At 40.9% G+C, this 27,668-nt stretch overlaps 2 protein-coding genes across 2 annotated transcripts in view; one reads left to right on the top strand and one right to left on the bottom strand.

Annotated features, from left to right (window-relative positions):
* The window catches only part of TG (thyroglobulin), a 160,291-nt gene that overhangs the window by 86,027 nt on the left and 46,596 nt on the right, over positions 1-27,668 (top strand). Inside the window, 3 exon segments of the mRNA XM_050891007.1 lie at positions 1,525-1,684; positions 6,673-6,798; positions 6,801-6,871. Of these exon segments, the coding sequence (XP_050746964.1) occupies positions 1,525-1,684; positions 6,673-6,798; positions 6,801-6,871 (357 nt within the window).
* SLA (Src like adaptor) lies at positions 10,081-27,518 on the bottom strand. The gene is made up of 7 exons (XM_050891008.1): positions 27,441-27,518; positions 21,062-21,161; positions 17,617-17,703; positions 16,438-16,541; positions 15,083-15,214; positions 12,990-13,122; positions 10,081-12,000 (listed from the first exon to the last, which is right to left on the bottom strand). The coding sequence occupies exons 1-7, from the start codon at positions 27,499-27,501 to the stop codon at positions 11,781-11,783; spliced, it is 837 nt and encodes a 278-aa protein (XP_050746965.1). The 5' UTR covers positions 27,502-27,518; the 3' UTR covers positions 10,081-11,780.

The following is a 27,668-nucleotide window of genomic DNA, read 5'->3' as shown; positions in this document are numbered from 1 at the left end:
TTTCTTGGGTTTTCTTAGTAACATTGTCGTGTTCACAAGAACCCTCTGAAGTGATTCTCCAGATAGATAAGTGAGGACTGCACACAATCATGACAAATTAAGGGCAGTTGAGGGGATTTTGCCTCCTATCCTGTGATTTGGCTGGAGGCTGCAACCAGCATTTCTCTGCTGCTTCTCCGGTACAGCCAGTCGCATTTTTGCTGGAGACATCCTTTGCCAGAGCAGATGGGACTGCTGTGTTTAGCTAAGCTCCATCCAGAAAATAACAGCAACAGAGCCCAATGCCCTCTAGCTGCAGGGAAAACCAAATCTCAGATGTACTTTGATGCTGCTGCAGGGGCCACCAGCCCTTCTTTGAAAAACACCACCAGCCGCCAAAGCAGAAAGCAGGACGGGTGGGTGGCTGTGACCCACTGCTGAGCAGAGGAGAGAGGAGCCTCCTTAAGGATAGTCCCAAAGTGGGCAATAGGGATGAAAGTGCTGAATGGAAAATTGAGGTTATACTTTGAAAAAACCTTTCTAGCGTTGGAGCAGGTTATTCTGCTTTATGCAGCAGGAAGGGGGGAAAAAAAAAGCAAACCCAAAACAAACCCCCTCTGTATGTTTCACTGGTATTCCTTCTGAGTGTCATCTTGACTGAGCTGTAACATTTACTCTGCTGGTAAATGCTGAGGTCTCCTGGGGCAGTTCTGCTTTTGTGCTGCTCGTGCAGCAGCAGCCTGGCTGCAGCCCTGCTGTGTGTGCAGAGAGGGTCCACACAGATGGGGTGCTGCTTTGGGCAAAAGCCTCAGTTTCTGAGAAAAATCGTGTGGCTCTGCAAGGAGTGCTAACATGGGCAGCAGCCCATCATAGCTCCTTCCCATCCCGGGAGTCCTGCTGGACTGTTTTGGGGCAGACCCCCTCTGTGCTTCATGAGAAGTCAGTCTCTCCCGTGCAGAGATGAAGGACCCCTCTGTATATCTAGTAGGCGAAAACCTCCATGGGGATTGAAGGAGCAATGAGGAGCTCTTGTCAAGTGAAATTTTTGAGACTAGGCATTGTTTAAGTGCTGAAGACTGGAGAGTAGGAAGCAGGCCTGCACAGCTATTGAGTTAGTCCTGCTCAGGATGATGCAACCCAACAGGCCTTTTCCTTCTGCTTCCCACTTGTTTGAACTTTTCCTGCGTGTTTGTGTAAAGCAGACATGTTACAGCAAAGACGAGTCCACCACGTGCTCAATGGCCCAGTCAGCAGGACGGGCCTGCCTTGAGCTAACCTGGTAGCGTTGTTGGCTGGTGGAACACAGTGGTGCCATTAAATCTTCTTTATACTGGACATAGTGTCCTCTTTAATGGTATATAGGTTATTGTGGACAATTTGCCTCTAGAATTTCAGACAGATGGCCAGATATCCCCTCATTATGGTAACTGTTAAAGAGATATGAATGACTTAGATAGTGTTAATGGGGAAGATGCTTTTGTTCTTATTAGAGACCTACAAAAGGCGTTGGCTACAGGAATATTAACCTGGTTGTTGTCATGGCAGGTCAGAAACATGTCAGTGTTGCTGTTCTTCCACAATGGAGGGAGTTACAATGCTGAAGCGGGAAAGACGACCATAGACGGATCATACCTAGCAGCCATCAGTAACGTCATTGTCGTGACGGCAAACTACCGGGTCGGGGTTTTTGGCTTCCTTAGTACTGGTAAGTCATGGATTTCTAGAACAAACACAACTATCAGCTAAATTGCATTCTGTAACACTTCTGTTTCTATTTTTTTTTTTTTTTAAAGTTAAGTTATTTTTTTAACTTGAGAAACCTGTCTCTTCCACTGATTGTTGTTTTGGGAAAAAATGGCCAAGAAATGGTGGGAACTTGAGCTGAAGAGAAAGGGGAAAGGCTGGAGGCAAAGGGACAAGAACAAACAAAACCCAAGCATCTATATCAAAGCACTGGCTAGACTTCTGTTTGCAGATGAAACTGTGGATATTGGGTTTTGCAGACACACATGAAGATAGGTCAGGCATCAAAATTCCTGCTAATTCCAGTGGCCTGTCATTGTGAATATAGTTTTCAATGTCTCCAACTTCCAACTGTTCCATCCATGAAACTTTGCTAATGCTCTATTGTGCCCATGTCAGGGTGGGGAAGAGGCAGAGAGGGATAACTGCAGGTTAATGGTAAGAAGGACATGCAAGTATGGGAAGTATAGCACAAAGATAGTTGGTTGGTTCCTCAGTAATTCAGCCTGACTTCTCCTCTGAAGGACTTGCCACGTTTAATTTGAATTCGATTAGTCCCTTTTACTGTCCTGGACATGACTGAACATTTGCGTGTTCTGTGTTTGCATCCCTTCCCCGTACTCTAGTGTAAAGGACGCTTTTGCTCTCCTGTTGTCTCCTAATACCAATTGCCATTAAAAATTATTCAAATGCCCATTACATACAGGATTTTGTCTTGTGCAAAGAGGCACGTACACATGAAAATGCACATTCACGTCTCCCTAAACCTTTGTGGTAGTGCCATCTGGTCTTTGGGATTGTTTTTTTCATTTGCCCATTTTATTATATTTGCCTGTTTAAGCAAGTAGGGAACAATTTTCTTTCTACCATCTTTCAGTTCTGGCTGGGGCAGGGGAACTTAAGGTAGAGAGCCATGGAGAGAAAATGCAACAATTGCAAGTCGAGCTCTGGCTCCATCAGTCCGGTGGTGATCCTTGGTCTCTCTAGTGGACATTTTAATACCTTTATAACCTTTTGGAGGTTATATTTTCCATGTTTACAAATACCAGACCTACATACTTTGCCTCATGATTCTCCTGAGTATTCACTGCTAGTGATGCTGGGTGGATTTTGCCTAGTTTGGGGTTATAGCTGCAGCTATTGGTTATTGTTTCCCTTCTCTGTTTTACTGTTTTGTTCAAAGCTCACTCCCAGCAAAGCCTGTTTCTCATTCAGTAAATACAGAACTGGCACTACAAACTCCTTACTCGTTTAGATAAGAAGTTGGTAATAGGTGTATCTGGGGAAAGAATCACTATTTTCATCAGTGCAAACCAGATGCTTATGAAAGTGATACTGTGGCTTCATTTTGGCTAGAGCCAAATGCAGTGTGGATATGTGCTGTGCAAGCTTCCATTACGCAGCACTGCCCACACGTTACCCACTAACCTCCTTCAGCCCTGTGAATCTCACCTAGGTTTCTTCATAAGTGGAAACTGCTCGCTGGGCTGAATATTATATAGCAGTATTTATATGATGGTCCATAATTTAGGGATCAGGATGAATTCTCCAGCCTCTTTTTAATGGGGATCTGCACACATGGCCCACAATGTCAGTGCATGAGCTGAATGTATTGAATTTGCACTCCTGCAAACCTTCAGATAGGGATGGTCCATTACAGATAGGGAGTGTTCAGGGACCTTCTCCTTCTCTGTACTGTTGAGATGCAGCCAGAGACAAGTGCAGTCTTTCCTGGCCTCTTCCTCTGTGGGAAATCCTAGCTGTGCACTTGGGAAAATCCTGTTGCTCCAGAGGGAATTGGAGCAAGTCGGAAAAGCTCTTTGCAAGAGTCACTGGAGCAAGCTAAGTACCACATTCATGGGAAGCCCTAAAAATTCCTTCAGTGCCACACTCCTGTCTCCCCTATGTCCCCTTTAGTCCACGTGGGGGTGATGAGCTGTGGTATGTCTGTACCAGGCTCCCTGTCAGCATGGATTTTCAGTTATACCCATTCTGTTGAGCAATGCTCCCTCTGCAATATCTATTCTTTGGTCCACCACAAGTTGGTGGAGTACCTCTGACTCCTTCTGTACATGGCCAGTAGCCACTGGGGATTTTCAAGGAAGGTTATCAAGCTGGGTCAAATACTATAAGAGTTTTTCTCAAACCAAATCTTTAGTGATATACCAGGGATGTTTCCATTCTTACTGAAAGACTTGGACAAATCCTGGTCCTTTGAAAGTTTTACCGTCAGTTCCAAAGAGGGCAGGAGTTCATCCTTAGGATTGTGGAGACATTAGCAAAAAGACTGTTAGAAGGCTTTGAAGTTACAAACAAAAGTTATGATCCTGTGAGCAATATCAGTTTCATTGTCCGACTAAGCAAAGTGCTGAATCCTCTCACGCTGACTTGTTATAAATTGCAAAACTAGAAATGAAGGAGTTAAATGGAGACTTTGAGGGATGAAGGGTAGTGAAAACAACGGATTTCCTTTCTTTTAATTTTTTTTTTTGTTAGTTCTGCAGTTGTTTTGGTCTCTCATTGACAACGCTTTTGCAAGCAGTCAAAGAGCTCTTAATCTTCTAAGTATAAAGGATGTTTAATTTAATTTGCTATCCCCTATTAATGTTGCAAAAAGTGATGCACATTCTTACTAGTGCCTTCACCTCTCGCTTTGCACCCAGAAAACTTAAGGTAAATTGCCAATGATATGGATGGCAAGAGTATGGAGAAGACAGTCATGTTTTTAGGCCTGATTCTTTTAAGAGTCCATGAAGTCATATAAAACAGGATGATTTTCGTGCTTAAATTTAGCACTATTGTTCTTCTCCAGTTTAGTAGTAGCAGAAATGCATATGTATGTCCTGGTTTGCTTCCTTCTGAATGCTGGTTTCTTTTCATTCTCCTGTGGTCCTCAGGAATGTGATCTTTTCCTGCAAAAAGGCAGTGGAAAAGATTCCTGGCAGACACGTTTCTTTTGGTCTAACTACCATGAATGTCCATACATGCATCTGTTCCCCAGGGTGGTACATTTCACAACCTGGCTGTGGTTTTGCCAGGGGAAAAGGAACTGGTTATATTTCCCTCCTTGGTCTTATTGTTTAGTATACCAGTAGCGAGGCACATTGTGTGACTAACACATTTACATGGATTTTCATACAAAAACTTCTTCACTGAAAGGGTTCTCAAGCATTGGAACAGGCTGCCCAGGGAAGCGGTTGAGTCACCATCCCTGGAGGTATTTAAAAGACCTGTAGATGTGGCACTTAGGGACATGGTTTAGTGGTGGACTTGGCAGTGTTAGGTTAACGGTTGGACTCGATGATCTTAAAGGTCTTTTGCAACCTAAACAATTCTATGATTCTATGATTTCGCTTCCTCTGGGGAGGTCTCACGAGGCATGCAGCAAGCCCTTGAAATGAGGTTTCCTTTTTAACAGCATAGAGTGGGTTTATTGCTGGATTGAGAACCCTGGGAACTGGTCGTGGTGTGCAGACCAAACTAAAAAAACCCTGAAAACTAAAGCAGAGAAAGTTTTTCCTCCATTGCTTCACTGGTATGGCTTGGCCTGATCATCTTAAACTGGCTATAGGTGGAAGGTTGTAGTTTCTGGGGCCATTTAGTTCCTGGCTGTCCTACTGGAAGGGCACTTATGGTGATGGCTATTGTGATGTGGGTATCTGTAAGATCTGCAAGGCTATCAATAATCTGCTCTCTTCTATATTCTGTTATGCTGCTTAAATCGGTCTCTATGATATCACAGTAATTTATTGTGGTAGGCATATGGATATCTACTACAGGATGTATGCTTTCAATTGCTCTTTGCCTGAGACAGGGCTACCTGTCCGTAAAGTGGCAGCTTTTTATTCCACTATCTGTTCATTTTGATTCACTAGTTTCTGAGCCTACTCTTACTTTAAAATTGTACTACTTGGTCTTGGCAATGGAAGAAACAAATAGTTTCAGCTGTGTTTCTACTCCTGGCTTTTCTGTCTTGTCTTGGGTTTTTTTTCCAAGTTTTAAATGTGGAGAATTTAAAATCATTAGAAATGAATGGTTCATTGTGGATTAAAAAGAAGTAGACAGCGAATAATCATTTTCTATTCCTTTCTTACGGACTGTGTAGGAATTATTTCTGCTTTTGTTGATATAAAATTAAGGTTCGCATCATTAAATGCTTTCAGCATTAGTTTCCTATTAATCAAAGTATCAGGTTACCACTGGCTGGTGTTGAAAAGAAAGTAGTCTTTTCAGTGGTGATACCTAAGCATGGGGAATACATGATTAATTATTTTTCTTTTGTTTTCATGGGAACAAAAATATGAATACATATAAATCAGATCTTTATCAGTTAGACATAGGACAATCTCAAAAGATATATATGGATACATTATAAATTCTAAAATAATATCTGTACGTGTGTAAAGAAATGCAAGATGATGTGACTTATAAATGATTGGTCAGACAGGCTAAGTGTAAAAGGGATGTAGGAAGCAAATAGATGCAATTAGGTATACTCCAGGGAAACAGGTGATAATCCTTATGGGTTCCTTCCAACTTCAGAATTGGGCAAACACACTGATTTTTTGTTTACTTTTAATTCATTTTAAGATTGAGCTACTTATGTAGAAAAAGAATCTCATGGCCTGAATTTATGGATACTTGAGCCTGGATTCAAGTCTCCTGCCATGAGGTGTCCAAATGAAGTTTAGAAGTTGGAGTGTTATTTTTCTGTCGTCAAGAAAGACAGTTAGGCACCTCCAGGGATGCCTGGTGGAGTGATAAAAACTGAAATGGCGTCAATCTGTAAAGTGATGACCTTGGAAGAGACCACTTCAGGCTTTTAAACTCTGGTATCAGTTTTGTCAAGGTTCAGCTGCAAGAGCTGCTAAAAATGTAACGTTTAATGAAAACTTCAAATGTTTATAGTTTTATTTCTTTTCAGACCTATTTATTTATTTTCCACAATAGGTTCTCCTGAGGCGAGTGGAAATGCCGGCCTTTTGGATCAATTAGCAGCTTTGAAGTGGGTGCAGCAGAACATCGCTAGCTTTGGAGGAGATCCAAGCCGGGTTTCTTTAGGAGCCGACCGTGGCGGGCAGATGTTACCAGCATTCACCTGCTCACAGAGGCAGCAGATATGGACCTCTTCAGGAGGGTGTTGTTGATGGTAAGTCCCATTCCTGCCACTTCAACTTCATTGTGAAAGGATGTTGTTACAGACGTGAGGATGTTGCAGTGTGTGGGTGCTGGTTTTATTTCATCCATACCTTGGCAGCACTAATAGGGCTGTTATTGCTATAGTTATTTTTCATCTCACCTGTGACCGCTACCTCCAGGAGCTGGGTGCTTCACAAGGATGTACAAGAGATGCACTTTGATGATTGATTTAGTCATAGTAAGAATCTGGTTTTCGTCATTGTGGTTTTTTGTGTATTATATAAATAGTCTTGTTTCATAACTTATAGGTACAACAGGTTAGTTTCCATTCCATAAATACGGTTGTTGATCAGCAGTTTTTAGACTCTAAAACTGATGAGCCAAACATCCGCATGTTAAAAGTATCCAATCTTTTTATCTGATCTCATGACAGATTTCTTTTAAAAGAAAAAGCAAGTTTCAGAGAGAGAGTAAAAATCCGTTTACCCACGGGCTTGTTTGCTGTCAGCTTGGACCATTTCACGGTCATCCCAAGTGTTCTGTATTTTTACAGCCCTTCCTTCCCATGTCGAATCTCAGGGCTTTGAGATCAGCTTTGTCAGCATCAATACTACCATTGATCTTTACAGCCTCAGATGAGAGTAGTGTGCTCTGAAATGAGGCTTAATCTTCAGTGGAGGTTTACATATCAAGCAGAAATGGTACTTGGACAAAGTTATTTCTCTGCTAGCAGTGTTGACTTGGAACAGTGAGCAGAGGAACAGAATTCTTGGTCCAGGAAACCTAAGGCCTATTTAAATAAAATCTTGCCTTGAAGATAATGGCATCTCTATTCACTACTTGATTTTTCTTCAATGTGCCCTTGCTCCAGGAAGCATAACTTGCCTTTTGCATCCCCATCTCTCAATAAGATTATTTTAATTGCATCACTCTGGTGGAGAAGGCAAGGGAAGTTGTTGAAAATTGCTGTTCAGTAGTTGGTTTTTTGTGTCATTCTCAGATAATTCCTCACACAGTTCCTAGATTTTTATTCAGCTCTTGGCATAGCAGTTAAGTTGCTAGTAGACCCAGAGTCCTTTTCTCTCAGAGTACAGTTTCATCCTACTCTTTCTCTGAAGTCACAAACCCTTTACTGGCATGGCTCAGGATGGGGCCCTGTGAAAGCTATAACAGGATACAGTGCAATTTACCAGTTGAGCAACTGATGAAAACGAAATGCAAGGACCTCTTTGCTTATTGTTATTTCTAGAGTGTAGTTCCATGTTACATCTTTTCTATTATAAAATAAAGTTTGAACTCCTTCTTTCTCCTACAGCAGGACATAGAATAATGGAAAACACTGGCAAGTGGAATGAGCAGGCAGGTGCATCAATTCTTCCCACTAATCTAGTGTTTGTAACAACGATTTTCTTCCTGGGACTGTGCAGACCACTGTCTTGGCAAAAGCAGGATCTCCACTTATTTCAAAGTAATGTTAAGTATTTATCTTTACAGTGTCAAAGTGGATTTAGTTTTCTTGTGAAATACACTGATAAAATAAAAAACAAGCAGTAATAGCAGTGGCTTAAAAGTATACTTTATCTTTTTTTTTTTTTTTTTGGTAATGAAGTGATGCAGAATGCAACTGTTGGTTTACTCAGATTTCTCACCTAGACCTCCTGTAAAGGGATGCATCTTGTTTTTGTTCCAAGACACCAAAATCATTGCGTACTTTTAATTTTACTGTAAAAAAAGGAGGTACGCACAGACTAAGAATCATGAAACTGAGAATATATACCAGATATAGCTTTCCTGAGGGAAAATCCCACGAAGCAACAGAGCTTTTCTGCAAAAGTTAGTTTTGCGCTCCTTGTTTGGGTCTCTGTCATGCATAAAAAAATGATACTGTTTCTTAGCATGCAGAGATGTGTGATGTATGGAACTTTCTCTACAAGAAGACGTGCACCTGAAATAGCAAAACGCTTTTGAGTTTCCTATGTCTACCCTATAATAGATTTTGTTTGGAACAGATCTGAAAAAAGATTGTATAAAATCAATGCAAAGCTGTCATGGGGACTTTTTATAACATTTCATCTTTCAGTAGTATGATTAGAAAAAAGTAGTCTCAGTGATTGTGGTCTTGTTTTAAATCATTTCAGAGCATTAACCTGGTGTTTGACTTCTTTTGATTAATTGATTTATCTACCAGTGCAATTTTGATGTAGAAGAGTGGATCAATGGTATGGATTGCCTCCACCTCTTGCAGGAAGCTGTGGAGGGCAGATATGTTAGGTGTCCCCTCCAGGCATTCCCTGGTGGGTGTCAGGAGGAGAGCTCCCAGGCTTCCTCCACCCAACACAGAGGAAGACACCAGGTCCCTCCTGGCCATGGAAGCATGTCAGCCAACGGTGGAAAGAGCAGATTTATTGCCTACTGAAAACTACTGCAGTCAGGTGCAGGGCTGTCTGCCATGGACCCTAAATATCCCTGATCCTGTGATTAGCTACGCTTTAGATCCCCTTTCTTCCCCCTTTTCCCATCTCCATTTTTTTCCCCTTTACCAGCCTCATTCCCTCTCAAACCAACCAACCGCCTCTGATTACTTTTTCTCCGCTGGTCCCAGTTTTGCTACATCCCTGCCCAAATTTGGTATTTCTGATATTGTTTCTTAGGTAATCTCAGATTTGTATAGAATCACCTCGGTGCTGTTGGCCCTTGCAAGATCGTGCTTCCCAAAAGGTCCCCAATATGGTCTTTCAGTTATGTGTGAGAAATCACCAGACCTCACAGAACTACCCCATAACCTTCTGTGAAATCCTGCCATCCCTTATGGCACAATTCTTCTCACCTTCTCACGTCGTTACTGTGAGGGTGACCAAGCGCTGGCACAGGTCGCCCAGGGAAGTTGTGGAGTCTCCATCCCTGGAGATATTCAAAAACACGCTCCTGGGCAACCAGCTCTAGGTGGCCCTACTTGAGGAAGGAGGTTGCACCAGATGACCTCCAGAGGTCCCTTCCAACCTGAACCGATCTGTGATCGTGTGAACCTGTTGTCATTAGAACATGTCTTAGCCCTCTCCTACAGAGCATGTTCCAAGTGCTGCCCATGGGCTCTTGGATTCTTTTGTCGTGTTCTGCCAAAGATACCTTCTGACAGTGTCATTGCAATACTGGGTGTTTGTACTAGTTGCACGCCGGGTTATCCATTTTCTAAAAGCAATACAAAGTAACTACTGGATATTATTTTAATGAATAAATACAAGTCATGACTTAGAAATCTGTAATGCTCTCCATATGCTTTTCACTGGATAAAATGCAGTCACCATAACATATTAATGAGCAGTAACAGTAATGAGATTATACAAATGCCTAGAGTTCCTGAGTTCATTTTGCTTTGTGGTGTTCAATGTTTACCAGCCAAATTACATTCATCCTTTAAGTTCTGAAATATGTTTAAATAAGCTGTGAACTATTTTGATCTCTGAATCTCTCTTGCTAGTGCAAATGATCTGTTACAAGATCTAAAGAGCACACAGATTTGTGCTAAGAGGTATTTACAGAGGAAATATATATATATATATATATATATGTAAACCCCAATTCCCTATCTCTCCAAACTTTCATTACTCAAATCTGTGCAAAAAGGTATGACAGAATATTAGATTGAAAAGATCTCGGCTCGAGAACAGAGATTGCAGCATTTTACACCCCCAGATGTGAGTGACTACTTGATTTAGAAAGCAATCACATGTCAGGTTCACAGGACCATGCTAGCTGCTCCTTTATCACTTAGCAATGGGTACATATATATAGAAAAAATCTCTAATTCGTGAAACTTGTAACCCAGTTACAAATCTTTAAGCAGTTTGATGAAGTGTGTCATTACTATTTGACATAACTTTAGGCAAGAAATTCAGAAAACTCTTTTAACATCCACTGTTGCTGATTTGCTCTCTTAGTTTAATTATTAAAAAAAGCTGCTATTAATATAAATATTATACATAAATATGGGGGTGCCTTCAGGAGATGAGGTTAAAATCTGGTCCTCTACACATAAAAGGTCACACCTTTGCAAGCCTACCTTTGCAGTTAGGCATGATATTACCACATTTTACTTTTCACTTAAAAATCCGTTTGTTCTCTGTTGTATATGTGCTAGACTATGAGCAGCTGAGTTATGCTTTTGGATATGCCTGTACTCTCAACTCAGGGCTGAGCAGGAACTGCTTTTCTCAGTGAGTTAAGCCTGTTCTTAATTTTGTGACCGCTTTGTGACACTGCAGGCCATTACCAGCAGTTGAATTAAATGCCACTTGGAAAGTCAATGATTTTAATTTTTTCCCCTAAAAGGTAAAAATGACAGAAGTATGGAGTCAATATAGTCAGGTGTTTCTTGGATGCCAGATGTTAGATACTTTCTTGGGGTTATTGATGACTTTCTGACCCATTTTCAATGACAATGAATGATTCTATATAGAGAAGAAAAAAGCTCCTGTTCTCAGTGTAGGTAGGTTCTGTAAAGATGGTGTTCAGCCTTGTGGAGAATACCAGAGTAAGACTTAATTGAAGTTCTTGAGCTGTAGTTAGTCCTTCCCTATGCAATCACCTTTGTACAATGGTGGGCATCACCCTTGCTGAAGAGTCATCTGCCTCACTTGGCTCTTGACTTAGAGTCTATCTGTTTATCCTGCTTGTGAGCAGGTTCTAATTTCAGGTGCACTTGGGGACGTTCCCAGCAGATGCCGTGGCTGAGATAGCACCCTTAAGAAGGTCTCTGGTTAACATTCAGAAGAGGAAATGCAGAAGCATTGCCAGCATTTGATCATCAGCTGGTGTGCTTGTGTATCTTATCTCAGCTGTCAAAGGACTGCAGGACCACAGGATGCTCTGAGTTTCTCTTCTAACCCCTCAGGGTTTTTTTTCCCCTGGTTGTCTTACATTTAGTCCTCATAGTATGTAGGTGGCAAGTGAAGGGTACTCTTACGTTTGCTCCCTGTGTATATAAGAGATTGGGCTTTCTTCTTTCTGGCACTTGCAAAAGAAGCGTTATCATCCCCTGTTAAGGAGAGGTAGGAAGCGATGCTTTCCCTCAGGCCATAGCTGAGACAAGAATCATCCATTGCTGCCAGGGTGCTTTCAGTATCTTCAGTCATCTCCAGCCTTTAAAAGAACAAAATTTTCTTAGTGTTTCAGCTACTTGAACTGAGCCTATTAGTATAATATTAACAGTTGTTAAACCAAATGATGTTAGTTTTGTTGTATAAAAAATTTCCTGTCTCATAAATCACCAAACATTTCTGTCACTTAGCGATTTTCCAAAACAATCAGTACAACAGTAGTATCTACATATTTTTCGGCATCTGAAAAGGAAATAACATCTATATGCTTTCTCTCTTTCTTCTTAATCTGTAGGAAAAATGGCCTCAATACTGCACAAAATTTTCTTGCATTTGTAAGCAAATGAATATGCTTTGTGAAGGAAGGGTAGTGGAGGGAAATTTACACTTCAAAAATAAGAGGTGCTTTTGTTTCTGAAGGTGGTTGTTTCACCAGCTTCTGAAACCTGACCTACTTTCTCTAGTTGCAGTCATGATATTAGAAATCTCATGAACCTCAAGTTGGGCTGTGTATTGAGAGAGACACAGCAGGAAAGATTTATGCTGGGATAATACGTTCATTGCACTTGTGCTGCTTCATGGATGGCCACCATGTGAACAAGGGGGAACTATTTCTGACTACCAGGGCTCATCTGTAAGCCATTACACGTTAGTGTGCCATTGGTGGTGGATCTGACTAGGCTTTATGGCCTGGCTCTTACTCCTGCGCTCTTGGTGGAGAGGACTCATGAGTCCCAAAGGGACTGCATATGTGGCCACACTGTTAGCTGGATAGGAGAAATGATTGAATGTTCATGTGTTTGATTGAATGTCATACTTTCTTGCAAAGTTAGACCAAGTTATTATCAGTTAGAGAGCTGGACATCCAGTTTTCATGGGTTAACGTGCTGTCAGCAGCTTTGAAGACTGTCTAATCTTTAAAACTGGTCTCAGGAGAAGGAAATGGCTGTTTCTTCTGTGTTGCAAGTACAAGTATATACAAGGCTGGAAAAAAACCTTGTTGTTTCTGGCAGCCTGTGTTGTATGTGGTACCTGTGAATATTTCTCCAGTTGAAGTTTTTATTCCGCATCACCACAGGAGGAACTTGATTCATTACGCTGTTGTTGTTAGTGCACTGGGTAAGACAAGGTGTTGTAAGGACACAGCAGAGACCATCGGCAACTTCTGAACAGGGAAATGAATACACAGACAGTTAATCTTTGCTCACTGTTATCGTCACTGTTTTCCTTCCCTGGTGCATGCTCAAATAAACAGTTTTGGACACAGCAGTAGTAGTCAATAAATTGCATGTTCTTAGCAAGGACACTGTAATGCAGGCTTAAATTTTTCTTTCCTCATACCTTTGCCTTTTAATTTATCATGGGATGTATTTCCCACAGTACAAGTGAGGAACTGAGACACAGAAAGATAAAGTGACTTGCTCAAAGTCTAGAAGGAAGTTTGTGACAGAGCAGGGACTTAAACCTAGGTTTTCTGAGTCCTCAGTGAGTTCTGCTTTTGCCTCCCATCGTCTCAGCCGTGCAAACAGAGTGTAAAATATATGCAAGATGCAACCACTCAGATTGGATTGTATGTGCACCTATTCTGCTGTGGAACGTGGCTATGGAATGAATCAAGGTTCACATGTTACTTTCATCTATGTTTCTTCTTTCTGTCCTCTTCTCCTTGCTCCACTAGGAACATTGCATATGTTCTTCTGCCCAAGTAGAGAACATCGTGGCTGAACGCTAGTGTTTCACATCTCTGAGCCTTATTTCAGGGTGAGATTCTGTATCATCTCATGGTGGGGGAAGGAGGAGAGCTAAATCTCACTATGTCTCCTCTTACACCTATAACTCAAGTAAAAATGTTAACTGTTATAAGTTTTGGGTTCCCCCCCCCAAATTTTAAGCTTCGATTGTTTGCTTCTTTCTAAATGGAGAAAGGCATCAGCTAACTAAAATGTAAAAAAAAAAAAAAAAAAAAAAAAATCCTGTCCAAATTCTCACTCCTCTGTTTGTGTCATTGGATTTGAAAGTTTCTTTTGCATGTTTTGAATGTCAGTATGGCTTTTCTCCCCAGTTTATCAGAGTACTCTTTGGCCAACACACTTTTTCATTTACCTATGAAATAGGCAGATATGGTAGCTTTACACTTTTAAAATTATAGAGTAGCCATTATTAATTAAAGCACAGAACCTATTGTTCTCTTGTAACTTTTATGCAATTAACTTATTGCAATCTTCCTTCCTCACTTTAAAATGTTCTCATTTTAATGCATGGTAACTGCGGCCACTTAATTGTGTCGTTTGTCAAGTTCTCTCTCTGACACAGGGTAAATTGCCATAAATCTGGAAAACTATCATTGAAACAGGTGTCATCCACTGGACTGATATTAGTAAAAATGACAGCTGAATCTAGATTTGAGCTAACAGCTTGAGCCCCTTTAGATAACTTCTGCTGATAAAATCCAGCCATACTCTTCTAAAGTTATAGGGAAGACACTAACAATTCTGAGAATTTTCTGCTGCAGATAAGGTTGTGTGATGTAGTGGTTCCTAAGAAAAACGTGATTGCAGAACCTGGTCTTGCATGTCCTGATGCTATCTGTCTGTCTATATGGTAAATAAATAAATGGCAGACATGTCCGTGCTGGTAAACAAAGTGAGTCAGGAGTTGAACTCTGGCCCTAGGACCCAGAACCATGACTTGCATCTGTACAGCTTAACATTTTTGTACACCCAAACTTTGACTTTAGCTGTGCTTTGAGAGGGACTGGGCATCACTGGCCTGTGCTAACCTCCAAACTGTATTTGAAAGTTGTCTAGGAAGTGCTAGACACTAGTGTTTGGACCAAAAAGTGTTATTGACATGCCCATACAATATCATACACTAATACGGGCAGAGCCTGTCTGTCTTTATTTAGCTGAGTTCTCGGGTTGATTTCAGATGTACTGTTAAGGGTAGTATATTTGTATTTAGGATCAAAAATAAAATAAAAGATATAACTCAAAAGTTTTTCCATTACTTGATCTGTGGCAGTAGTTGCAAGTCTCAGACGTAGGCAAAACTTCTTGTTCTGGACCTTTGATAGATAGTTTTACAGTTGCCAGTGGAAAATATGTTTATTCCGCAATTCTTTTTACCTGAGTAGTGATTCACAAGGTCTTCAAGGCACTGAAAGGTTTGCCGTGGAGAGATGTAATACCAGTTATTTGGAAGGCGGAAGATCCTGTAATGTTTCACTTGCCTGTGCCGCACCGACAAGGAATATAACCCTGGAGAAAGAGGAGAACTAATTACACCAAAGTAGGGCCTAATTCTTGATGGATAGCAGTGATCACAACCAGAGTATCTGTAAGATGTGGTGCCGTGATCCAAAAGGTCCCAGAAAGATCTGAAAAAAACTGAGTGGCCACCCTAATTTCTACTTATATAGTATACTTTATATGTATATTTAAGTATAACAAAGGGAATAAAGGGCCCAACATCAGGGCCTGAGATTTTGATTGAATTTAAATTTGTGGTGTGTTTTTCCTTTATTTTTGCTGGTATGGGATTTTTTGAAATGGTGTAAAGGAAATAGGTCTTTACAGAAGTTGTTTGCCTTCCTCTGAAGAGGGGAACCAGACTCATGTGCTGATATGCTGATTTAGTCAGCTCCCAATAATGCAGTAGCTGATACCTGATAATGCAGTCCTGGCAGGAGATGACAACTTGCATTTTCCTGTTTCTTTGTTTAAAATTATTGTGCAGCATTTAGTTGGTAAGGAATAAATGCTGATCCTAAAATTCTTTGACTTTAGTATAGGTATTATGAAACTAATTGGCCTGTGGTATGCAAGAGGTCAGAGTAGATGATTTATTATTCCCTTCTAACTGTAGTATCATGATATTAGGATGTGCTCTGGTGCTTCAGAAAAAGGGAAGAGATCACGTTGCACAATGGGAGATGTATTCCCATTGAAGGGAATAAAAGTATGAAGTCTGTACAGTACAATTCCCATGTAGCAACAGAATTGCTATGAAAGAAAATAAAATTGAAGGCATGTCATTTTTAAAAAGTAAATAAAAGAACCACCTGTTTATATAGCAAGTGCGCTTATCAGCCACCCCCGCTGCTTGGTGTGTATTTTATAGCTTCTTCAGGCAACGTTTTGTGGACCAAGGCAAAGCTGTGACTTTTCCTCTGTTTGAAAAGTCCCACTGCCTAGTAAGCTTTGCATGCAACCAAAGTAAATAGTAGTGTTTAAACAACTGTGTCTTGTTTGTGCTGATGCCTGTGGAACTTTCCATGGCCATCGCTAACCCTGTTTCCAGTACCACTCATAACGTAGGTGACTGGTGAAGACTGGCATGCTGCACTGGGTGCCTTTGCCTTCCCATTATATACGTTTTCTGGTTTCAGACTGATCCATATGAAGCAGGACAGGGAGTGAGTGAAAGAGCTGTAAAACTGTTAATACCTGAGATCAAGGGGGAAAAAATCATATTTTCTCACCTTTCCTAGTTTCACTCTCTCTGATCATGAAGGAGCCAACCTTGGTGTTGGGTAGCTGTAGAAGTTCCTCTGCTTTTTCTCTTCCCAGCCCTTCAAATAACCAGCTGTGAAGGAGGAAAAAACAAATTCTGAAATTTGGACACCAGTGAAACAGACAGCAGCATGTGGCCGTGAAAGTGCAGCATTAGCCAGGAAAAGTGACTGCAAAAATAACACTGTGGCTTTCTGTAGTTATTCTCTCAACTATGTCCAGGCATATTTCCCCAGTTTATGGAGAAAATCTTGCTCTCTATGAGTTCCATTAACTTTTGTGAGACTAAGAGAAGAGTGAATAAGGTTTGGATGTATTAGGGAAAACAAAACTTTTTGAGCTGCCTTGATCTGAATTGTTGGGGACATATCCATGTGGTATATTGATGGCATATCTGTGGCATTAGTTAAATCCCTCTTTTTCATTTAAACCACTTTTGTTAACCCCAAATTGTATTTTATCGTATCGTAAATAAACCCCATTACCATATCTGTGCCCTGTTTTTGGGAAAGCATTTCTATTTTAGGAGGATATAAAAGCACATTAAAATTTGAGCAGTTGCATAAATCAGAGTGAAGTTCACAGTTCATACACAAACAGGTATTAAAACTTTTGCCAGAAAAGTTTTAAGTGTGTGCTTTAATGTTTTTTTTCCTGACTGGTGTCTAGGGCAACAAGAAACCTCTGAACCTTCCTTAGCTCTTCCAGTGTGAGAGTTTACATTCTTGAATGACTTATTAGTCTTTCTATTTGTTCTTTTTAGTCTGTTTTTCGTGAGCAACTCTAGCTTAAATTTTACTCTTTGTAAGTATTAAAAATTCTTTCTAAATAGGGTCTCTTTATCAATGTCTTAAAATTAGAGATCAGTCCATGCAACAGAAGTATTTTAAATATTTTATATGACATTTGAAGTTTTTTTGACCCTTTCCAGCATTTAAAACTAGGATTTTCCTTTTCATATAATCTAAATTTAGATGTGGTTTTGATGTTCTCAGATTTCAAAGGAACTATTTTAGACTGTCAATAAATAGAATTTCTGTCTGTCTAGCCACTATTGGTATTGTTTTGATTATGACACTGAATAACTAATCAGGGCAGTATATGTAGAAACATAGTGTTGAAAGGCTATAGGAAATGCATTTACTTACCCGTGGTAAACCTTTGCTACATATTTTCCTGGAATATAGTTTTCTCGACCTGTTGTAAGGGAATGAACTCTCCACCAGCCTCCTTCACTGTGTGAAAGCAAGAGAAAGGATATTTTCAGAGGTACTTTCAGAGCTTGTCCTCATTTTAGAAACTAGTTAAGACATACAGATTAGCCTGTAACCTTCTGTCTGTGTTTCTGAATCTACGTATTCAGAAAGGGACCCAAGTTTGTTTCATTTAGAGTAGTTCCATTTCTAAACCTCCATCCAGATTAAATTTGGACACAGAAATAAGCTACATTTGTTCCATTTAAATTACGTAAGTAATAAAATATTTTTCTGTAGTTAAAAGAAGAAGGGTAAATACTCAGTGGTTAAACCATGCTGTGCTCTGCCTTCCCACAGCTAGACTTGTACTGTTATCCAAGATATTCAGCTTATGGCTGAGTATGCTGTGTCTGGACAGCCGTGTAGTTACTCCTGTACCATCGGGGTAGAGATACTCAGGAAATGGACCCTGTCTCCCTGGGAACAGGTTTTCAGTCTAACAGAACCTGGCTCATGGTTTTCTCTTTTCCTTTTCTTCAATGAGTTGCTGACCAGACTCCAATAAAAAGACCTCGTAGCTGAAACTAGGTGACTAGACATATGTTTTTTCACTGATATATCTTAGATTCTTGCCGTGATACTGAATGCTGGCTTTGGCTTTTGAATCCCTTAGGAAGGGCAGGGTAACAAGAATTTTCACAGGGATGTGTTCTAGTGATTAGTGCAAGGATGCTGATGATTGATGGGTTCTCTCCACCTTTTCCTTTAAGAGTTTGAATCCAAATAGTAATGTGTCTTGTGTTTGAATGCTGTTTTTGTGGACATTCATATAAATGCTCCCAAATAATGCCGGGACTGCAGACCAGAGTCTCAGTGTATGTAAAATCCACTGAGTTGAAAACACTTAGGTTAAACCTCCTGAGTTATAGCCACTGGGACCATGGTCCAGAATGTATATGCTGAGGGAAAAAGGGAAGTGTCTACTGCTCAGAGCTGGAAATTTCACGGCCCCACAAGTTTTTTTTGTGGGTTTCCAGCTGACATGAAATCATCTATACGAAGTTTAGGTTATTTTGGGTTTTTTCCCTGCAACTCTCCCAGACAGAACCAAGAATTGCAACAAGAAAAAGCCTGAGAGACTCAGCGTCTCCCTCCCTCCAAAATGTAATATTACTAACCCTGAAAAATCCCTATGATGATTAAAAGTCCCAAAGCAGCACATCTCTCCTGGGGCAGGAGCCACAGAAATTATATAGATTGGGGGGATCATTGGAGGACATCTGGTTTGACTACTGCCAGCTAACTGCAGTTGTTCATCTGGTAACGAAAGGTGCCTGACAAGCGTGGAGAGTGAGAAACTGTGCCGGTAGTGCTTATCTAATCCTACCAACCCCGAGCGGTCACAAATATCTGTGAGGAGTTATATTTTCTGTGGGAGTTCCATATATCATGTTCCCGGCAGGATTGGTGGGGCTGGTTGCCGCTACACATAATTGCTTTGGTAGAAGGCTGAAAAGCTGCCGTTATAAAAGCAGTACATGCTGCCTGCTCATGCTAGCTTCTCTGTGGTGACTCCTCATCACTCATGCTCTGGTCGTGCCTGCCATGCTGCACTTCTCTTCCACTGCGTTTTGCTTCTTTGAATGACTTGAGAAAAAGATTATACCTACAGCTTATGTGCAGCAAGAGTCTGCAGGCGAACAGTTCCTATTAACATCAGCACATACCCCAGTAGGGAAGAACAGGTCCTTCATTAGGACACTATGCTTTGCATAGAGCATTGGAATGTCTTGTCTTCTGTGAACAAGCTAGTTCAAAACAGGAAGAGGAAAGTTCCCATCAAGGCTTGCTTTGGCTCTTATTTACTATTAGGAGAAGCTCTCGATCACTGCACAACAGACAAACATGATTGATAAAAACTGCTGCTACCAAAGCCTAGTTCTTTTAGAAGTTGTTCGTCCAGTAGATTATACTATGCGGCACATGTATGCATATGATACGCCACACATATAATTCCCATTGACACAGGCATACGTAGTTATGTGGTGTTGCAAGGGCTCGTAGCTGATGAAAGCTGGGAGTGAGGCTTTAAGCCGGAATTTCCAAGCTACAGCAATTGTTGTACCACGTCTTGTATGTTACGCAAACTGCAGCAAGGTTTAAACAGCTAGAAGTTACCAGAGAAGAATTCCCCTGGTTTAGGGAAGTTCTCCATCAGCAGAAAATTCATCTAGTGGTATTGTGTGAGCCTTCTGACCTGTAGGTTCAGGGAGGCAGGGAAAGCACTTTGTCAGCAGAACATAACTGCAGCCATTCTGGGTCAGACCAGAAGTCCACATAGCCCCGTATCTTGTTGCTGACAAAGGCCATTGTAGGTCATGGTGGCCTGGAGAAGAGTCCAAGAATTCATCAATTGTCTGTGATACTTCTCTTGAGTACTTCTGTCCTCCAACCATTTGACACTCTGACTTCCTCAGGTAGAGAATTTTTTTAATGAATTTAGAAATCCTCAGAGGATTTCCCTGCTATGAATGTGTCTGGTCTCCCCTTGAATCCGCCTGCTCCACCAGCTGCAAAAATGAAATCTTTCATTTCTCTTTAAGCAGTGCAAACAGTGGCTGTGGGGCTGAGTAACTTCCAGGAGGTCACTGTGTAGCAATACAAGCTGGGCATAAAAGAATATCAGGGCTGCTGACTTCCATTTTTCAAGAAGTGTGCTCATTCTTTTGTGCGGCAATATTTTCACTATGCTTAAAGTCAGTCTGAACCAGTGCTTTTAAGCCTGCTTCCTTCTGGGGCTCATAAATTTTTGAGTGGAACTGGCTGGGAAATCTTTGACCTTTTTTTTCCCCCTCATGTAGAAAATGCATAATCAATTAAAAAAATTAAGAAGAAAAAAAAAGCTATTTTTTATTTTATTTTTGTTACAGTTGCCTTAAATCTAGGGTGAAATTCTAAGACCTAATCATAAAGGAGTTGTTAGATAAAAAGGGTGAGAGAGAAAATGAGAGACACACTTGACATAGAGAAATTCAGAATAATTTTCCTTTTCTTTGTGATTCAAACTATTTTTGCTCTTACTCTGTTTTCCACTAACATGGGGGGGATACTTTCTCAAAATCATTTTTCAAAGCAGAATTCTGTTTTGAGTCCTACTTTAGAATAGAGCCTGAATCCAGTTTCAGAAACCATGTCAGAGGAATCCAAGGATCAAAGAACAATCTGAAATCCAAATCTTTAAACTATAGGGAAATTTATGCCGTGGCTAAGCATCCTTCCTTGCAAATTCTGAACTCAGTTCATTTTGCTCAACTGCATCCAGTTTGGGCCAGGTGCATAAAACAGAGCTTTGCATCAACTGTAACAAAACCAATTTTAAAAAAATGGATCAACTTACTCTGATAGCACACGTAGTTTTTCCCCTACATGAAATATAGGTTGGCTTATGTCTGCTGAAGGATAGTCATAGAGGACAGCAAGGAAATCACTCTCCTGACCTGTTAAAGAAGAAAGAAAATGTCACTTAAGAACAAGATAGAGTTCTGAAGCAGAAATGGATTTTTCATTATGTGTGTTATGTTTTACATAGCAGATCAAATGGGGAAAAAATCTCACTCTGAAATGTCACTTGGTAAACATAAAGAGCTAAAGATGAGCCTATAACTTTATAAGAAGAATGTGAAGATATTAGAAATGAAAAAAAAGTCATTTGGTTAATTGTAAGCAACTAAATTTAGACCACTTTTTCTAGTAATTACCATATTTAAAGGACATATTCAGTCTGAAACTAGCAAAATTAGTAAGTATTTATAGTATTAGGAAGTAACACAGTTTGATTAATGCCACTGTCTCTAAATGCCTCCAGCTACAATTTTGAGCCAAGCTGATGCCTTACATTTAAGGAAAGGAAGATGCCTGTTGAATTGTTCCATCATTTAACACCACTGATACTTTTCAAAAGTATGAAATTAGTTTAGATCAAGGGCAGTGAGAGTGTGGCCATTATTGCCCATTTCCCATCACTTTTTAAAATTAGCTTGATGAACAGCCAGAGCGCTTTGTTCTCCCTCCTTGTGTGGAAACTGTACTAGAGGTAGCGCGTGATGCTCTTATCTTCAGTTAAAGAAGAGAGGCAACATGGGTGTTTATAATTAATCATTGTACAACTGCAATTTGCAGAACCGAGGTCAGTAAACAGATAAGACCTTTTACATCAGTTGGGATGACTCTGGGCCTTGCAGCACTGTGTAGGACACGCACTGAGTCTCCTGGGTTTCTGAAGGATGGAGGAGGCACTTTGCACAAGACTGGGACTATCAAATGTTCAAGAGCTCCTCATCCAGCAGGAATCTGTGGTCCCCAGTAAACGCTGACAAGTGGGAGGTTCAAAATGTATCATGCTGGGTGTTTTGAGCTCTTTGGCACAAGTCCTGGCAAGCGGGTTCGTGCAATATGCTGCCTGCATTTCTCCTGGAAGTGCGTTCCTTCCCTCTGCACATCGCAGTAACCTCCACCGGCACACAGGGAGACAAAGCTTTCCCTCTGCCTCCAGCAGGATCAGCACTCCGTTCCTTAGTAATACCATCTAGCAGTATGTTTGCAGAGGTGGTTTGATCTCCATACTTGCCCACTCTGTGCAGCTCAACATGTGCAAAAATGGGAATGAGTTCAGGGGAGGAGAGAAAGAAATTGCCCAGAGAGATAGACACACTTCTGTATCTTGTTAGATTTTCTTGTTTAATATAATTTCCTCATCAACTTGTCTTTAAGGAAGATGGGTTTTTAGGGAAACCTAGAAACAGCATCCTGAATGAATGCTGAGACTGGCTCTGTGTTTTCAGCCTCTGTGTCCCAGGGCCTTACAAATAACTCACAGTGATAATGATGAAAGGCTGAAGGAAACATGCAAGTCTGCAGAAAAGAAATATTTTGAAGAGGAGAGATTTTACACTTGTTATCCTTACAGCAGTGATAATAAGAATATAAATTTTAAGGAAAATATTCCACATCTGTGGTTTAAAGGAAATAAAAAGCAGTGTTTTCTCAGCTGATTTTGAGTAGCTGTTGTTGTTATGTTATAGGGACTTGTGTTATGCAAAGTAGTGGGTCGTTTTACCTTAATATTCAAACTGACTGTAAGCATTTTTAGTCTTGCTAGCAAAGGCCAATTGAAGTAGCCCCACAATACAGTTAGTGAGCATCCTTATGGATGCATAGATGTGTAGAGTCTGGAATAGACATTGATTAGTTTGACAGCATGTTTAGTATTAGTATTGCCATGGTTTTCTTAGTTGATTAGTGTCACTGAATTAAACAGGACTAGTCCTGTTTACTAGTACCTTTGTATTGATCAGCGAACTGCCATGACTAGTCTACTGTAACTTATTATACAATTATTTCAACTATATTGAAGAAATTCTGTGCTAAGCCTGCCTTTGATTGCTTCCCTGTTCTGCACTAAAAATTAAGAGACACCTTCTCTGTCTATGAAACTGCTTAGTACCTGAGGCTAACAAGACTTAAGTATTGGTGGTGAATCTTTTTCAACAAAGCAGAATCTTCACCCAGGACTGCCAGAAATATATGCCAGAAGGTACATTGTAAGAACTGCAGAATGAGGATAAAGTGCCGTCGCCTAATTTCTCATTGCAGATTGTTAGACAGCAGTTCTACACGGAATGTCATTTTTTTTAGCTTAATGACAATGCCTTTAGCAATGCTTTTTTTAAACTTATGCAGTTAATTTATAAATGTTTTGTTTCCATACTGAAAGGGTGGAAAACAAGTGCTTTTCTGCTCTCCTTCCTTGCGTACCGGTGGTTTGCATTCCGTTATGCACTGCGGGGTACGTGACTTTTTCTCTACTCTAGCATGTTCTGTGTTACTTTGCTTACACTTTCATCTTTATATTTGTTTTTGTTTCAATTTTGCACGTTAATTTGTAGTTCTGAAAAGGAAGGAATTAATCATAGCGTTGGCTGCCACATCCATGCAAACGTTACCTCTTAAACTACATGTACTTACATTAGAGTGAAAGTAAAGGGGTTTTGTACTACCCAAAACCTTTCAACCCTCCTACTCCACAAACAAGACCTCATTTTAATTGGTATTTAAATCAAACCTCACTGGGTTTTTTGGTCATGTAAAATACCCCACCGCACTCTACAACATTTCACAGAACCTGTACTAGCTCCTTTCAAACACAAAAGCCTCGAAACAGGGACTAAACAAATTACACTGTTTCTCCACACCTAAATTTCACAGTGATCTAATAGATTTGATCTGATGAGCTCCCCACACTTTTAAGTTGTAAAAGAAAAAAGAAGATTTGCCTGAGTTTTTCTAACACAACCTCTCCTCCGCAGTGCGAGTGTAGATTACATCTGAAATGGAACAACTCAAAAGTTAGAGTGGAAAGATCGAAGCACAGTCATTTCCACTGAATCAGGTGTTAATTCTGGTGGGGTTTTTTTAGGAGTAGGAAATGAATATGAAATACATGATAGTTTTAGATGTCTGCATCCATGGATGTGTTGCAAAGTGTGAAGCTGAATATTGCATGATTCAAATTATTCATTGTGAATGGACTACAAAGCACTATTAGAGAGAAGGGAGAGCATAGGCAGAGCACCCAGATCCAGCTCATGACCTTCAAAAAACACTATGCTGTGCACCACTGTGGTCCCTGTCTGGAGTGGGAATGAGCTGCTCAGAGCTCAGCTCCCTGCATCATCCCAACTTTACTGTCCCGCAGAAATACTATGATTTATGGCATGGCATATACCAGAGAGGGTAAAGGAGGGCACTCGTCTGTGTCTGGGAGGCTGTCTGTGCAGCAGCCGTAAGGTGTGGCTGCAGAGTCACACTAGCGTACCCAAATTAGATCTAAACCAGCCAGCTTGGGAACTGAGAGTTATGCAGGTGCAGCTCAGGATTCACCCTTGAATCAGGGTCCCAAGGGAGGAAAGAGGAGGGGGTGGGCTCACAACCCTTGATGACCCCTTGCTGCTGTACAGTACCTAGGTTATGCCAGGGATGCACGTACAGTGTGCTTTCAGATGGAGTGCAGTCATATTTGGAGTCCAAATGCCTCCTTGGGAAATGCAGCTTATGCACTGTTCTCTTTCTCAGGACCAAGACTGATACACTGGAGGTGAGGAAAGCACAAGGTTTTGCTTTCAGTGCAGCTCTCAGGCAACATGAGGGGCTTATAGGGGTCTGATGAACACATTCACACTGCAGATCAAGTCTACAGACTCCAATTATCTGTTTTCTTCTCCCTTCTTGTTGGATATTCTTTCCTTCCTTTCTTTCCCTTGTGTTTCAGTCCTTCATTTTATTCAGTCTCACTGAAATGAGCCAGTGTAAAACCTGCTTTTCCTAATAACTATTTGGATTGTTGTAAGTCCGTGAACTGGATCCTCCACCTCATTTAAATCAAAGGTGGCTGTTCCTGGCATGGGGGAAATCTTCCGTGTTTGGTGATGTGATATGGAGTTTTATCTGCTCAGGAAGACAAATAGATACAAACTCACTGGATTAACCCCAATATATGCTTTTAGTAGCAACTTCCTTTTCAAAAGTCTGTTTTCATTGGATTTGGATGACAGTACTGATGTTTGTATTCCCAACTTTAATTAGCAACATCTAAGCCATTATGAAAGATGCTGGTTTGATCCAGACTAAGAGTTAGATCCAAAGAGCTATCTATGCAGGCTGTTAAATCATAGAATCATAGAATCTTTTGGTTGGAAGGGACCTTTAAAGGTCATCTAGTCCAACCCCCCTGCAATGAGCAGGGACATCTCTAACTAGATCAGGTTGCTCAGAGCCCCGTCCAACCTGACCTTGAATGTTTCCAGGGATGGGGCATCTACCACCTCTCTGAGCAACCTGTTCCAGTGTTCCACCAACCCTCATCATAAAACATTTCTTCCTTATATCTAGTCTGAAGCTACCCTCTTTTAGTTTAAAACCATTACCCCTTGTCCTATTGCTACAGGCCCTACTAAAAAGTCTGTCCCCATCTTTCTTATAAGCCCCCTTTAAGTATTGAAAGGCCACAAGAAGGTCTTCCCGGAGCCTTCTCTTCTCCAGGCTGAACAACCCCAACTCTCTCAGTCTTTCCTCACAGGAGAGGTGTTCCATTGCTCTGATCATTTATGTGGCCAAAAAGCTGCCTTTGGGTGCTTAAACATAGGTATCTGGTGCAATTTCAGCTGTATGAGTGTCTGAGACATCCCTACGGCCTCGGCAGATGCCGCTGCAGCTATAGGAGACTTGTTACCTGCCTCAAATGGCAGCAGAAGGTCAGGCAGGATCTGACAAAGCACCTTTCTAGATGTGCTAGACATGTAGGAGAGTGCAAGCAGATTGGGCCCTGAATTCCTAAATGGGTTTTCCTATTTTCCCCTTGCAATCGCTGTGCTATCAATGTTTGCTGAGTTATCTTTTAGGGGTATGTTCTATTTACGTCACTGGAAGGGATGCAGTTGGCTTTAGCACTGCTAAATCCTAACTTTTAGCATGTGCAGGAACAATACAAACTTGGTCACAGCCGTGCAGCGACCCCTCACTCCCCTGCTCATCAGCGAAGTCCTGCTCTGAGTGCGTGCATGTCTCTGTTTTGATGATTATGGTATTTGTGACAGCAGTTGTTGGGAATATCGACATAAGGCACTCTTCTTCACAGAAAAAAATAAAATTGACAGTTCATGTTATGGGCCTCTGAGTAGCCATTAACAGTATTTGGTCTCTGCTTTATTAGCACCTAGGTCTACACGACGGCCCATATCAGCTAGTTCTTGGCCATGCCAAAAGCAGGACTGGGTTTTCTTCCAGCACTAATGAAACCAGGCTGATTCCCTATCCTTATAATAATGAGCAGCCCAACTGGACCATCGTTCATGGAAAACCCAAAAATTTTGATTAATGCCTTCCCCCTCTAAAAAAAACCAAACCAGCAAACCAAAACCAAAACCCAAAACAAAAAAACAACACTGTTTTCTCTTCCTCACATTTTGGGAGTGACTTATTGCAGCTCTTTGTACCAGCTGTCTCTCATACTGCAGCAAGAGAGCTGGGGCTGTACTGACTCTCCACCTACTCGCAGTTTGGGAGTAGCAGGTCACTGAATCCCTCTTGCTTTCCCCCTCAGATGCATGACCTCTACCAGCCTATGGGGCGGGGGGGGCACGGCATTTTGCAACCTGATTTTTTCATGTGTAGATGTATAGGGCAGATGTGTTAGATCCCCCTTTGGCAGCTTGGCCTGTGAAATGTGTATTTCTGTATAACCTTTATTGATAAACCTGATAACCAGTTGGCTGCGTGCTACTTTTAATGCAACTGTCTAACAGTGGACTTCATGTTCAATGCAAGCATAACATCATTAAGGTTTTTAACCTTAAGTGAAGCAAAACCAAGTTTCAAGAACAAATTTGTATAAAATATCACATGCAAGTATGTCAAAATACAGTATTTCTGGTTTCTGAAGTAGTGCTTCAGTGCTTTCTGAATTGGAAGGAACGTCTTTCAAGGAGCACCAGCAAGTAATAGTTTTAACATTTGGGGTTTTTAGTTAAAGTACTTCTTGGAAAAATGAGATAGAATGTACCTAAAAATAAGCACTGTCTAGAGGATGCCCTCCTTCTCCCACAGCAGTCACACACTTGCCTGCTTTTACTACGTCAGGCGGATGAAGGAAGACACATGGATGAATGTACCATATATTTTGAACATCTTTTTCTCTTGAAAGAAATTAAATAAGTGCTTACCCGTTTGGCTCGGCACATTTGTTTCTTCGGATGCTCTCGGCGTTTTCACAGTATTTCCCATTGTGCTTTCTAATTCTGTCAAAGCTCTTCAGAACTAAATCAAAGGAGACATTGAAATTAAACATCAGAATAACACCTGCTGTGCCAACAGATGAGAAATGACCTAGTTTGGGTGTCTCCAATTTAATACGGTTTTGCTTTTGAGAACTCTTGTGTCAAATTCATGTG

Source organism: Gymnogyps californianus, chromosome 2, assembly GCF_018139145.2.
Source record: "Gymnogyps californianus isolate 813 chromosome 2, ASM1813914v2, whole genome shotgun sequence".
In the NCBI taxonomy this organism is placed as follows: domain Eukaryota; kingdom Metazoa; phylum Chordata; class Aves; order Accipitriformes; family Cathartidae; genus Gymnogyps; species Gymnogyps californianus.
The sequence above is the reverse complement of the archived record's forward strand: the minus strand, read 5'-3'. Positions and strand labels throughout refer to the sequence as shown.